The following is a 15,822-nucleotide window of genomic DNA, read 5'->3' on the forward strand; positions in this document are numbered from 1 at the left end:
CGGCAGGGTGATGAGGAGATGAAGGTCAGCTGGTTCCAATCAGTAGAGCAGGAGAGCTGTGAGAGGGGGAGGTGAACTGACAGGCACTGTGACACAGTGTGTGCTTTTTAATGGCAGCTATTCCAACTTTCTAAGCGTAGATAAAGGCGTTCCACAAGGTTCCTCACTTGGTCCCCTCTTATTTTCTATTTTCATTAATGACCTTCCAACTAAATGCATCTACAGCAATATTCAACTCTATGCTGATGATACTGTCATTTACTCATCTAAATCTAAAATTGTTGACATTCAGCATTCAATTCAACATGATTTTAATGCGGTTCAATTGTGGTTACAATCTAATAAGCTTCTACTTAACAAATCAAAATCCTATTTTGTGTTGTTTCAAAAAAGACTATGTGCTGTAGCTACAAGTGAAATAAATTTAACTTACCTGGACATGTCATCTATTTCAGCAGCAGAAAAATTCAAATACCTTGGTTTGTGGCTTGACTCCTCACTCTCTTTTAGCCCACATATACAGTCCATAGTGCACAAAATTTCTTATCGTTTAAAATTACTTTATCTATCAAACAATTGTTTTAGTCTCTCAGTCAGGAAGAAAATGATTGCACAACTGATTATCCCGACTTTAGATTATGGTGACATAATTTATCAAAACACCACTCTCACTAACCTATCACCACTGAACGTTATTTATAACAGCTTGTGTCGGTTTATTCTTCGTTGTCTGTTTAGAACTCACCACTGTCTTATGTTTCAGCAACTGTCCTGGCTTCCCCTCTCCTCCCAACGTCAACTTCACCGGCTATTGTACATTTTCAAATGTATTAACCTCAGCTACCCAGAATATCTCAAACAATATCTAATTCCTTTTCAGTCTTCTTATAATTTACATCAAATCTTTTTAGTTGTTCCAAGAGTTAAAAAAGAAATCGGAAAATATTCATTAAATTACAAGGCACCCTCTGACTGGAACAATCTTCCTACATCCATTCGCTCTTTAACCTCATTCTTTGCATTTAAAAATGCCTGTTTAGAACATCTTCAAAACTCATGTACTTGTTTTTGATTTAATTTGATTTATTTTCTGCTTTTTATTTATTATTTTTATTTCCTTACCTGTAACTAATTGCTAGTAGGTGCATTAAATGTCTATATTTGTGTGTGTGGGTGTGTGTCTGCTCGTTGTCTTGTAAATTTTAGGTTCTTCTTTGTTTTGACATATGCAAAGTTTGCTTAACTGTATCTGTCGGTATTTGCTTGTTTTGTTGTATGTTGAGGACCCCCTCGAAAACGAGATGACACATCTCAAGGGTCTTATCCTTGAAACAAATAAATTGAAAATCGAAACTTACAGAGGAGAGGGTGAGAGGAGCATTTTGTTTTGGTTTTTTAAAGAAAATGGGAAAATTATCATTTTGATGTACCTAAAGACACAGACTTTTTATGAAAAGCAGGTTTTTTAATTTAATCAGACAATTCTTAAAGAAGATCACAACATGATAAAAAAAAATTCTCTGTCATTTTGGACTCAACAACTTATTGAGTCAGATCCGTGTTCCTGTGGTGCGCTGAGAACAGAAATGCTATGTGTCTGTTTTGTTCTAGATTATTTTTGTGTGACTGACTGACCACGGGCCAATTTAGCGCATTAGCAGCTACCTCCACAGTTAAGAGGCTGACACTGAACACTCACACCCTTCCAAAGATGAAGAGGAAGAAAAACATCATTTAATTTTTTGCAGGAAAAGGGACCCCTGAGTTCTCTGGGCAAAACCATGAGGCAGGGATCACAAGTAGTGTGGGTTCTGGTCCTTGCACTCGAGCGCTGGGCCTCTCCAAGTTTTCAACAGTGGATTAGCCTTTTTGGGCCATGTTTACAAGGCTTTTCGGGGACCTCCACTTCTCTTAGACTTATTCCTCGTGGGCAGCTGGGCAAGCTCTCTGAGGGCGGGGCCCCTCTCTGTGCTTCCTGCTCTCTGGCATTGGGGGCCTCTGTTGCACTCCTGCTGGCCCGGTTTGGGTGGCAGATGTGATTGCCGGGTAGGGGGGATTTCCTTTATCTGCTTTACCGTGAGGGTGTTTCCTGGCTACCATTGCTGCTGCTGTCTTGGTGTGGGGAATACCGGGCACTCTCCCTCTTTTCTTGCATCCCATCATGTTTGTTTGAATGCATAAGTATGTGCATCTGAATTCTAGTTGCGTTGTGTACATGTTGACATGTTTGCATGTGAAGATTTTTTGAGCCAACAAGTATGTTTGTAACATTTGAGTGTGAGTGTGTACAGGCCCGCCCCTCTTAAACTAACATTTAAACCTGACAGTAATGATTATAAACTTCTATCAACTTGTTGCTTTATGATTCTACCACCCTTTCTACAATCATTCCCCTATTTTCTTACCCCCCCCCCACACACACACACACAGACACACACATCCCTATCTTTGCTTCCGTCTTCTTCTTTTCCATCCGGTCCAACAAAGAACAGATACAGATAATAATTTAACCAATATAAATAAAGATGAGTCTAAATGTTAAAAAGGGTTTATTCAAATATACACCTTGTGTGTCAAAAGATTCATAACCCCCTGTTGAAACAGTACCAGTTATCCAACACAAGGGGCCTTCAGCTCTTATCCTTTTGCTCAGCTGTTGGATATTACAAGATAAAAAAGACAAGACAAACAGTAGAGAGAAACTTCATTCTAAATAGAAGATCATGAAGAAAAATTTGGAAAATGTTGCTCTTGACAGATGTGCCTCCATGTCCAAGGCACTGATGTGCTGATGATACAACTTCTGCTTTCATACCAGCTGCTGGTTTGCCTACATGAGATGAGATAGAGTACAGAGGATCTATTGCAATTATTTTCTCCACAAGAGTTTATATTATCTTATGGTGTTACTTTTTTTAACGTTTGTACTTAAAATCAGAATAATATTTGCTTGGTGGGGGTGCTGTGTGGACATACCAGCTGAAAATAATGTCCAATATCCTTGACCCCTGCACTAATTGACCCAATGGAACTATTAAAATGTGTCTAATTTTTATTACAGGCTTTCCTCCACCTTTTTATTGTTGTTACATTCTTTCTGGTTATTGTTTTCTTTTTTACATTTTGTTGCAGTTTCTGTCAGGATTGTTCTTCTGGGAAAGAGTAAAGACAAGCTGTCAAAAATGTCCAACTTCATTATTGGAGATGATGTTTTCCATTCACAGTCATCAAACAAACAGTGTGTGACAACATCTGGAGAATGGAATGGAAAATCAGTTTTAGTTGTTAAAACTCCAGACCTGTTTGAGATGAACGAGCAGATGGTGAGAAGAGAGATGAGCAGATGCAGGAGTCTGAGCTTCCCTGGACCAAATGTTCTGCTGCTGATGGTGAAACCATCTGACTTCACACAAGAAGATGCAGAAAAACTGAACTTCATCCTGAGTTTGTTTGGTCAGAATAGTTTTCAACACTCCATGATTGTCTTCACACGCAAAGAAAAACAAACCAAAGTTCTAAATGAGCTGCTACAGAAGTGTGGAGGAAGAATGTACAACATGTTGGACTTCCTGTGACGTCATTTCCGGGTGAGCTATTCCCAGTGCTAGTTGTGTGACTGCTGTCCTCTTGTTTGGCATTAGCCTTACTACTATTGCTTACTCTAAGGGTTATCTGGGTTAATATTCACATCTAGTACCTTTTATTAGCTAATTCACCACTGTTAAACCGCTTTCTGTTCACTTTTCTCATTTTGCTAAATAAACCACTTCTCTTTACTTAAACACCGCTAGCCTTAGCTTAGAACCTAGTATGGCCACCACCACTCCTTCCGCCTCTCCTCCTCTCTCCTGCCCCATGTGCCATATGTTTAGTGATGATCCTGCCTCCTTTAGTGAAGATAGGGGTAGGTGTGTTAAGTGTAGTCTTGTGTTAGACTTGGAGGCCAGGCTGGAGCAGTTAGAAGCGCGGCTCCGCACAGTGGAAGCTAAGCCGGCTAGCCAGGTCGTTACTCGTAGCGCGGGCCGCGCTACCAGGGCTAACTTAGCTAGCACCCCAGCGCCCTCCCAACAGCCGGGAGACAGTCAGGGGTTTGTACCGGTTGGGAGGAAACATAGTGCTAAACGCAAAAACTTAGAGCACCCGAGACTCCACGTTAGTAATAGGTTCTCCCCCCTCAGCGACACACCCGCTGAACACTCAACTCTGGTTATAGGCTCTTCTGAAGTTAGAAACGTGGAGCTCCCAGCGGCTACAGTCAGGTGTTATCCGGGGGCCAGAGTTGGTGACATCGAGGGGAACCTTAGGATGTTAGCTCAGAATAAGTCCAGGTTCCGTCGAGTCGTGATTCACGCAGGCGGTAATGATGCCCGACGGAGACAGTCAGAGGTGGTTAAGTTAAACGTAACTTCGGTGTGTAAACTGGCTAAGACGATGTCCGACACTGTAATTTTCTCTGGTCCCCTGCCGAACTTAGTCAGTGATGAAATGTACAGCCGCTTTTCATCATTTAACCGCTGGCTTTCTAGATGGTGCCCAGAAAACGGCGTTGTTTTTGTGGATAACTGGAGCGCGTTTTGGGGGAAGCCCGGTCTCATGCGGAGAGACGGCGTCCATCCCACCCGGGACGGTGCCGCTCTTCTTTCTAGAAACATTTCTGCTAGCCTTAGTCTGTTAACCTGACAATCCAGAGACGAGACCCGGGCGCAGAGCAGCAGTGTAAAACGCTCCTCTGAGCCTCCCTTAGGGTTAGTGCCGGTGCAAAACCCATGCAGGGAAAGTCAAGCAGGTCCGAGCTTTAGCTTATGTGCTGAAAGACAAATGAAAGGAGCGCGTCATAGAAACTTAAAAGTGACAGACAGCAGTTCTCACAAGCAGAATTATGTCATTAAATGCGGTTTATTAAACATTCGATCCATTTCCTCCAAGTCCCTCTTAGTCAACGAGTTAATTACTGATAACAATCTTAGTCTTTTAGCCTTAACAGAAACTTGGCTCCATCAGGATGACTATGTTAGATTGAATGAAGCAACCCCCCCCACTTATGCTAACTATCAGAAATCCAGGATTTCAGGGAAAGGAGGTGGTTTGGCAGTAATATCACAGTCTAGCTTACTTCTCAGCCCTAAAGTTAAAAATGCTTATAATTCATTTGAAAGCATCATATTGTCTTTAAGTCACCCAAACAGGAAAACTCGAAAACCTGTTTTACTCATAATTATTTATCGCCCCCCCGGCCCATATTTAGAATTTTTAACTGAGTTTTCCGACTTCCTATCGACTATTGTCTTAGATTCTGATCAAATTATAATATTAGGGGATTTTAATATTCATGTTGATGACCCCAGTGACTGCCTAGGAAAGGCTTTTGCAGCTTTATTAGATGATGTTGGTTTCACCCAAAGTGTGAATGAACCCACTCACTGTCATAAGCACACCCTGGACCTTGTTCTAACCCATGGGATAGAGATCAGCCAGCTGAGTGTCCTTCCTCTTAACCCCATCATTTCTGATCACTTTCTGATTACCTTCCAGTTTACACTGGAACATCCTTCTGCCCCAGTGAATAAGAAACAGCTTAGAAGAACCTTAACTGACCGTTCTGTGTCTGAGTTTAAACACACAGTTCAGCCAGTACTTAGTGATATTCTGAGAAAATACTCTGAGACCAGCTCCCATAGTATCAGTCCTAGTATAAATGACCACTTTGTTAATGATGCCTTACAAGCCCTCAGGAGTACACTCGATGTTGTTGCCCCCTTGAAACCTAAGTTCGTCAGACAAAACCGAGTAGCACCGTGGTTTAACGCTGAAACTCGTTCTCTTAAACGAGAAACCCGTAAGTTGGAAAGAGAATGGCGCCGCTCCGGTTCAGAGCAGTCTCTGGATATCTGGAAACATAGCCTATTAAATTATAAAAAAGCTCTGCGTAGAGCTAGAAGCCAGTACTATTCAACCTTAATATCAGAGAATGGAAACAATCCAAGATTTCTTTTTAGCACTATAGCTAAATTAACTCGCAGTCAGAGCTCAGTAGAACCACATGTTCCTGTTTCTCTCAGCTCTGATGATTTTCTTACATTTTTCGATAGTAAAATCTCAAATATTAGACATAAGTTAAATCAAGTTATTCCTATTATCAGCCCAGAACAGGCTGAAGCGGTAGAAATGGAGGCATCCATAGAAACCTCTGTAACATTGGACTGCTTCACTGCTGTGGATCAAGCGGAAATAACATCAATTATTACGTCCTCCAAATCCTCAACGTGTCTGTTAGACCCAATTCCCACTAGACTTTTTAAAGAAACTTTTCCCCTAATTAATGATCCCATATTAACAATGATAAATGCCTCTCTGGAAACGGGTTACGTGCCACAGTCTTTTAAATATGCAGTTGTTAAACCTCTTCTGAAAAAGCCCAGTTTGGATCCTAGCATCTTGGCCAACTATAGACCGATATCAAACCTGCCCTTTATTTCTAAAATCCTAGAAAGAGTTGTAGTTAAGCAGCTTTACTGCCACCTACAGGACAACAGCCACTTTGAAGACTTTCAGTCGGGGTTTAGACCTCACCACAGTACGGAAACTGCACTAGTTAGAGTCTCTAATGACTTGTTATTGGCCTCAGAAAAGGGACTACTTTCTATTCTGGTCCTGTTGGACCTCAGTGCTGCCTTTGACACTATCGACCACGGTATTTTACTCCATAGATTAGAGCAGGACATAGGGATCAGAGGATCTGCTCTCCAGTGGTTTAAATCCTATCTGTCTGATAGGTATCAGTTCGTTAATGTAAATGGCCATTCCTCTCAGTGCACTCGAGTCAACTATGGAGTCCCACAGGGCTCAGTCTTGGGACCGATCCTGTTTACGCTTTATATGTTACCCCTAGGAAACATAATCAGGAAACACAGCATTAATTTTCATTGTTATGCCGACGATACGCAGTTGTATTTATCCATGAAGCCTGACCAGAATGACCAGATAGAGAAACTGAACGCCTGCATCAGTGACATCAAGACCTGGATGACAATTAATTACCTCCTCTTGAACCCAGAAAAAACTGAGGTCATTATACTTGGTCCTAAAAACCTCAGAGATGCTCTGTCTGCTCAGATAGTCTCCCTGGATGGCATAAGTATAGCCCCTAATTCCACAGTTAGAAACCTTGGGGTTTTACTTGACCAGGATTTATCATTTAAGGCTCACATATCTCAGGCATGTAGAACTGCCTTTTTTCACCTGCGAAATATTGCTAAGATCAGAAATATACTTTCTAAGAGTGATGCTGAAAAACTCATCCATGCATTTGTTACGTCGAGGCTGGATTACTGTAACTCCTTGTTAGCAGCGTGTCCTAAGAGTTCCTTAAGAAGTCTCCAGCTTGTTCAGAACGCAGCTGCTAGATTGTTAGCTGGAACCAGCAGAAGAGATCACATCACTCCTGTGTTAGTTTCGCTCCATTGGCTCCCAGTTGATTCTAGAATTAAGTTCAAGATCCTCCTGTTAACCTATAAGGCCTTACATGGAATGGCCCCGTCCTATATTAAGGACCTCATAGTCCCTTACCAACCAATCAGAACACTTCGCTCGCAAAATGCAGGACTGCTTGTGGTTCCTAGAATTAGTAAAAGTACGGTTGGAGGTAGAGCGTTTAGCCACCAAGCCCCTGTCTTATGGAATAAACTCCCAGCTCATGTAAGAGAGGCCGACTCAGTTTCTACATTCAAAGCTAGACTGAAAACATTCCTCTTTGGACAGGCTTATTGTCAGACTAGCTAGTATTCAGAGATTATTTAACTTAATGTTAGTTTGTTTAAATTAAACTTAATAATAACTATTTCTTTTAAAAGGCTGCTAGAAGTTGAAGCTGGGGTAACTATGGTGCACTGGGGTTCTGTCCTCTTTCCTTTTTTACTTCTACCCTTCCTCTCCTCTATTCTTGATCATAATTTATCATTTAGTTCTCCATGCCTCTGTTTGGTGCAGTGCGATTCATGTATTGTCCCTCTTTTCCTCTCCCCTCCTGGGGAGTGGGAGTGCTTCCAGACTCCAGTTGGCTCATCCGTGCTCCAGTTCCTGACCGTTTACCTCGCCTTTGCTCCTGCTCCTACACCTGGCTGTGGATCCTGCCTCTGGCTCATCTCTGGCTCGTCTCTGCTCTGTACCTGACCGAGTACCTCGTCTCTGCTCCTGCTCCTACACCTGGCTGTGGTTCCTGTCTCCGGCTCGACTCGCGCCTTTGACTGTCCCCACAACCACGGCTGGATGAAGCTCGTCTGCTGGACTTTTATATATGTAGTTGTAGATTTAGATAAGTTAATTCTTCTCTAAGATTTCTGGTAAATCGCCTGTCCGTCCTGGGGGAGGATCCCTCCTTCATGTGGGCACCCCTGAGGTTTCTTCGTTTTTTCCGGAATCCGGTTTTTTTGGGAGTTTTTCCTTACCGCGAAGGGGGGTCTAAGGGCAGGGATGCCAGTATAGCTTAGTCAGTTTGTTAGTTCATTTTAGTATTTTTCTATTGAACTCTTTGTATTCGTGATCCTTTTGATTTCATGTTTTACTTCGAAGCCCATCGAGACGACTGTTGTCGTGATTTTGGGCTATACAAATAAAATTGAATTGAATTGAATTAAAAATCATGGACTGTTGATGGAGAACATTGAGAGGATGATGAGTGAAAACAGAGGATCCTTCCTCACCTTCACTGAAGAGACCAGAGGACCACAGTGTGAACAGATCAAACCAGATTTAAACCTGGTTCTGTTTGGGAGGAGAGGAGCAGGGAAGACTTCAGCAGCCGAGAACATTCTAGGTCTGTCAGTCAGCTCACAGCAGAGTGTTAGAAACCAGGCAGAGGTGTGTGGACGTCTGGTTTCTGTGGTGGAGCTGCCCGCCTTGTTTGAAAAATGTCCGAAGGAAGTGATGCAGGAATCCTTCAGGAGTGTCTCCCTCTGTGAGCCTGAGGGCGTCCACGCCTTCATCCTGGTTCTTCCTGTGGATTCACTCACTGATGAAGACAAAGGAGAGCTGCAGACCATCCAGAAGGCCTTTGGCCCTCAGGTCAAAGACTTCACCAGGATCCTGTTCACTGTGGACTCAGATCCCAAAGATCCAAATGTTGTTAACTTTGTAGAAAAGAATGAAGACATCCAGAAATTATGTCAGAGCTGTGGAGGAAGATACGACATTCTCAACATCAGGAACAAACGGCAGATCTCAGAGCTGCTGGAGAACATTCAGGTGGAAAAGAGTTATTCAGAAAACACATTTACACAGGCACAGATGGAAAAAAACATTGAACTGGAGGAAAAAGTGAGACAACTAAACAGACAGGATCCATGTGAGTAATTCTATTTTTCTATTTCTTTTTTTCAGGAATAAACCTTGAAAAAACTGACAATATTCTAAAACTAAAATTGAATGTTTCAGGTGAAGAACAGCAGAGTCCAGAAAATGTCAGGATTGTTCTGATCGGGAAGACCGGCAGTGGAAAAAGTTCTTCAGGAAACACCATCCTGGGAAGAAAAGAGTTTACATCTGGTTCAAGTTTAACTTCAGTCACCAGAGTTTGTCAGAAAGCTCAGGGTGAAGTGGACGGTCGTCCAGTTTCTGTGGTCGACACTCCTGGTCTGTTTGACACAAGTCTGTCAAACAAAGAGGTTTATGAAGAGATGGTGAAATGCATCAGCCTGCTGGCTCCAGGACCTCATGTCTTCCTGCTGGTGATCCAGATCGGACGATTGACACCAGAAGAAATGGAAACACTGAAACTTATCAAGGAAAGTTTTGGAAGAAAATCTGAACAGTTCACCTTAATTCTCTTCACAAGAGGAGATGATCTGCAACACGATGACAAAACTATTGAAGATTATATTAAAGAGGATAAAAATTCCCTTCAGAACCTGATCAGAGACTGTGGAGGAAGATACCACGTGTTCAATAACCGTGATAAAAATAACCAGCAGCAGGTGAGAGAGCTGATGGAAAAGATCGAAAGAATGGTGAAGAAAAACAGAGGCTGCTGCTTCAGCAATGAAATGCTGGAAGAAGCTGAAGCAGCGATTCAAAAAGAAATGGAGAAAATCCTGAAAGAGAAAGAAGAAGAAATCAGGAAAGAAAAGGAGGAGCTCACAAGAAAACATGAAGAAGAAATTCAAGAAATGAAAAGAAAGATGGAAGAAGAGATGAAAAAACTGCAACAGGAAAGTGAACTGAAGCTTAAAGAAATGAGTGAAAATATTCAGAAAGAGCGCGAACAACAACAAAAAGAACAAGAAGAAAGAGAAAAGAAGAACAAGGAGAGAGAGGAGGAGGAAGAACGACAAAGAGAGGCTTTAAAAAAGCAAATAGAAGAGTTGGATAAAGAAATGCAGTCAGCAAGAGAAGAAAAGAAAACCGAGCTGGAGAAAGAGAGAGAGGAGAAACAAAGAAATCAAAAAGCCTGGGAGGAGGAACGCAGAGAATGGTGGGAAAAACAGAAAGAAGAAGAAGAAAAGAGAAAGCAGGAAGAGCAGAAACGACTGAAGGAACTCGAGGAACAGTTAGAGAAGGAAAGACAAATTCGTGAACAGAAAGTCAAGGAGGAGATTCAGATCAAGAAAGAACTGGAAGAAAAAGAAAAGAAACATAAGGAAGAATTGGATAATCTCCAGAAGAAGTTTGAGGAAGAAGCCAGAAAAAGAGCTGAAGAGAAGAATGAATTCATGACAAAACATGCAGCTCTGAAGGAAACATACACGAGTCAACTGAAGGACAAAGAGGAGAAGTATGACTTATTACAGGCACTGAAAGAAACAAAGGAACAACAAAAAAGGGAAAAATATCAAGAAGAAATCCATGACTTAGTGAAGTCTGTGTCTAAAAACCCACAAAATCTGCCTAAAATCAAAGATCTGCTGACAAAACACGAAGAAGAAATGAAAAATGCTAACCCTCAGGAAAAAGAAAACCTACAGAAAAAACATGAACATGAAATAAGTAATATGATACAAAAACTTCTCACTGAAGTTGAAGAAAAACCTCCCACTGTAAATACAAATAAATCTAGGTGTGTTATTTTATGAAATCCCAGCCGTGTTTTCCTGCACCTTCTAAAATCGTTTTTCTACAGAAAAATTAACCATCTATGGGGAGCCGTTTGTAATGTGACAGTCAAATATTAACAGCAATATTTTGGGTTATTTGGTTTTAGGGAAGAAGAAAAATAGTCCTATGCTAGCCACCGTATGGCTGGCTAGCATAGGACTGTCCTGCACTATAGTGCTGTAGGGGTTAGACAGTAGAGAGGAAATTCGGACACAACTTATGTCTAAGTCTAAGTTAAGAATTTAATGATCAGGCGACTATATAGTTAGTCATTGAATGCGAAAAAAATGTTCTTATTTTCTATACAACTGCAGGGAGCGCTAATCGAAAAATGTGAGATTATTAGAACAGAACAGCCTACGAACAGCTTCTTCCTTCAGGAAGAAATGTGTTTGGATTGCAGAAGATTTCTGCTCTCCATGAGAAGAAACTTAATGGACAAAAAGGTTTAGTTTGTTCAAGAACAGAAAGTTTAAACTCTGGATTAACAGTTTCTTAACTTGGTAAGAAATGATTAAACTTTAAAGGTCCGACATATTTGTTAAAAACATATTTTAATGGTTTATTGTTGAATTATTTGCTCATAGATTCCTTTTGTGTTTCTGAAATGACTGATTTGTTTCCTTTAGAATGGTTTTGAAATCTTTGGATTCTTAAAGTGTCTCTAACATGTTTGAGGTTGTGGCTGCAGAGATTAGCATGTTCTCTGTGGGAGACACCACAGAAAAAACTGGAACAAGAGACACACAAAACATGGTGCAGATACGTTCATTTAAACCAGTATTAAAAAAGTGGAATAAAAATACACAGATCTTTTGGAAAATGTTCTGCTTTTGCTTTGTTTGGTTTTAGTCACATGGCATATTAAACTTTTTAAACTAGCTTTATTGCAAAATCATAATTATATGCATCTTTAAAAATATGGAAATTTTTATTTTTATTTTTTACTTTTACTGAATAAGCTGTGGCTTCATGTTTGTTTTTTGTTTTGGTCAAATCTTTAACACGTGTAATCATTCTTTTCGGAGTGAAAAAATAAATGTAATAAAATATCAATGAAAATGTTTACGTTTTTTGTCCTAAAGTCAGACCGTGCAGAAAGAATTCACTCAAACTTCAACAGATGGTCCAGAATATTGAAGACAAAGGAATAGCTTGAAATTGAGGATGTGAACTGATAAAATCCCACCCCTAATATGCTGAAATTGACTTTATTATCATGATCCAGTTTTTAACTTCTGATCAGATATTTATATTTTCCTACACAGATGCAGATCATTAAAAAATCCATACATATTAATACATTAAATTGACAAAAATAAAGTACATATTAATTAAATAAGAAGGCCTTATTTTAGAAATTGATTTTAATGTTCTTTACGATGGATGACCGGATCAGGGGAGGGGGAACTCTGGAGGAGTCCGGGATGAGAAGAGATCCAGCAGGTAAGTACTTCTCCCTTGTCTTTAGGTTTTCGTGGCGAGTAGAATGTGGACTTCGCGGATTACTGACGGAGCGTGGCTTGAGGACGTGGCTGGAGGTCTAGATTTTGTGGTGGCTTGAGGAATCTTGATGAGAGGTGGACCCAGGCAGGCACTTGGTGGATGTAGCTTGTCCTACAGACAGGGGCGATAACTCGAGTAACGGGCTCAGAGACAGACAATGAGAGTTTCATAAACGACGAAGAATACATGAGACTAGGTACTAGAGCTGTGACGGTGTCGGATTTTTGACTACCGCGATGATGAACCACCAGGGGGCGCGGTGATCAAACTATTGATGTCAGACAACTGTACTGTGCTTTGTTCCAGAAATCAGGGTCATTGGGGGGTAAGTATGAGAAACCTCAACCTTCAGTTTAAAAAATGGATCTATCTTTAAAGGTAACCATAGCAACATAGTATCTCTGCATGATCTGCAATGGAGCTGGGGGGTATTCCAGGAAGCAAGTTTAAACTCCCCTGACTTTAACCCTGAACTCTGGCTGAAGTCCGCCCGAACTTGCTAACTCTGGGTATGTCGGTTTCAAAAGACCGGATATGAATTGGCGTAATTACGCTCGACTTGGTAACCCTGGGTTATGTGGTATTATACATGTTGGGGGTTAAACCCTAGTCAAGGAGACGTTGTCATAGTATTATTAAGTTAAGAGTAAAAATGCAAGGAGACAACGTAGACGTTGTTAGTCAGAGCACTTTTGTTATATTCCACTAGATGGCAGTGTGAGACACCAGATGCTTTATTTTACGCTCTGTATATTCTGTTCATGACTCTCTTCGGCTGTTCTGTATTGCTAGTGTGCACCGATCGTTTTGCTGAGAGAATTAAAAGTACAAGTTGGCTGATATCAGGCATCCTCATTTCTTCCCACACCTCCGACATGGTGTCAGGAGTGGGATATTAATCTTCACAAGGACGTGCCTACTTAAACCGCCGTCTGAAACGTCTTTGAACCAGCGCAAGATACGACGCTAGCTAATTAGCATACCGGACAAGACTAATTCCTGGATGTATTACACCTTAACACAGTGAATACATTTTTGGGAATTCTGAGATGGCTGAAAGATTCCAACCTCCATTTATGGACTGGACTAGTCCTGGGGACATCCACAAAAGATTCAAGCTCTTCAAACAATAATGTGAACTCATTTTTGAGGGTCCACTTCCCGACACAGAAGAAGACAAGAAGGTGAGACTACTTTTGTTATGGATTGGAGATAAAGGTTTGGAAATATACAACACAGCTATTTTTGCAAGTGAGGATGACAAACTTAAACTGGACCCAGTGTTTGAGAAACTTGAAGGCTACAGCAGGCCACAGAGCAACTACATACTTGCTAGATTTCAACTGAGATGCCTGAAACAAGGAGAATTACCACTGGAAGAGTTTGTAACTAAAGCCAGACTATTGATTGATGAAGGAGGATACGCACAAGAAACAAAAGTGTTGAGAGATCTTTTATTTATGTACTCAAGTTGTGAATTTATTTTATGTACCTTTATGGAGCAGTATTTCATCCCCGCCGCTAGGAGGCGCATGTTTCTTTTTTGTTAAGTTTTCTCTGAGAGAAGGTGAGACAACTTGTTGTTGTACGTATATACAATTCCTGTGAGCAGTTTAAAATAAAAAGCTCAAGTGAAAAGTTGAAGTGCCTCCGTAAACTTCTTCCCTTCGAGTTCAACGCAGTGGTGCTGCAATACTCCAACAGGTTATCGGCCCAGGAGCAACTCAAAGAAGTTTGATGTTTTATTGCCGATAGAAAGTCGCGACGGACAGCGTGCTATTACGGCAAACTAGCATCATGGATCAAAGAGGAGCAAGTAGGTTGCCTCGACTTATGTTTGACGGAGATGAAAGCAAGTATGAACTTTGGGAAACTAAAGTGCTCGGACATTTGCACCTATTAGGGTTGAAAGAGACTGTTTTGAATGAACCGAGGACTGAGGCCACTGTTGCAGCCGACGCTAAGAAAAATGCAGACGCATATGCAGAAATGATTCAACTGTTGGACGATAAAAGTCTGTCATTAATTATGAGGGATGCGTCCGATAATGGAAGAGCTGCACTGAAAATTTTGAGAGGCTACTACGCTGGAAGAGGAAAACCCCGCATTATCAGCCTGTATACCACGCTGACTTCGCTTCAGAAACGGCGCGAGGAGACGGTTACTGATTACGTCATCAGAGCCGAGGCCGCCATTACGGCACTACGCAACGCGGGAGAGACATTAGCAGATGGCTTGCTGATTGCTATGGTTCTAAAAGGACTACCTGAAAGTTTTAAACCATTTGCAATACATGTGACTCATAATAAGAATGATATGACATTTCCTGAGTTCAAAACAGAGTTGCGCAGTTACGAAGACACGGAGAAGTTAACTGTAGCAGAGTCAAATGACAATGTGATGAAGACAATGGCAAGAACAGGTCAAAAGCACATCAAGTCGAACGCACAGAGCAGAGACTACAGCGATGTAGATATTAAATGTTTTAAGTGCGGACTGAAGGGCCACCGGGCAAAAGCATGCAGGAGGAAAACGTGGTGCAACCATTGCAGGAGCAGCACACACAATGATACCACCTGTAGACACAAAGACAAACAGGATGGAGCAAAAAAAGTCGCAGATGAGAGCGGCAATGAATCTGGAGCTACAGCTGCGGTTTACGCTTTCCGGATTACTAATGCAGACGTCAAAGGCCAGCAGCAACCTGCACGTCACATTAAGGAGAAGGGCCTGATGGTCGACACCGGAGCTACGTCACACATCATTAATGATATTGCCAAGTTCAAAAGCTTTGATGAAACCTTCAAACCGGAGACGCATGTTGTGGAGTTAGCAGATGGAACAATGTGCAAAGGAGTCGCTCAACGAAGACAGTACAGGTCAACAACACAAAGCAACCCTGAGAGGAGCATTGTATATTCCATCATATCCTCAAGACATTTTCTCAGTGAAGATGGCTACAGCATCAGGAGCGACAGTCACCTTTAAACAAGGGCAGGATGTGTTAACCCACAAAGACGGTACCAACTTTGATATTCATGTGCATGACAAGTTGTATTATTTGCAAACTGAAGTTGAAGACCATGATAAATGTAACACCTGTCACGATATGCAGACATGGCATGAGATCTTAGGCCACTGCAACTATGAGGATATTCTAAGGTTGCAAAATGTAGTAGATGGGATGACTATTAAGGGCAGAGCAGACAAGCCTGACCACGATTGTGAGGT

At 41.4% G+C, this 15,822-nt stretch overlaps 1 protein-coding gene across 1 annotated transcript; it reads left to right on the forward strand.

Moving 5' to 3' along the window:
* The first annotated feature begins 8,644 nt into the window (after window positions 1-8,644).
* Window positions 8,645-12,147, forward strand: LOC110015663 (uncharacterized). The gene is made up of 2 exons (XM_020706296.3): window positions 8,645-9,340; window positions 9,430-12,147. Exons 1-2 carry the CDS (start codon window positions 8,650-8,652, stop codon window positions 11,061-11,063), a joined length of 2,325 nt encoding a protein of 774 aa, XP_020561955.2. The 5' UTR covers window positions 8,645-8,649; the 3' UTR covers window positions 11,064-12,147.
* Window positions 12,148-15,822: the final 3,675 nt, after the last annotated feature.

The sequence above is a fragment of the Oryzias latipes genome, chromosome 9 (assembly GCF_053564925.1).
Source record: "Oryzias latipes strain Hd-rR chromosome 9, Olatipes_Hd-rR_3.1".
Classification (NCBI taxonomy): Eukaryota; Metazoa; Chordata; class Actinopteri; order Beloniformes; family Adrianichthyidae; genus Oryzias; species Oryzias latipes.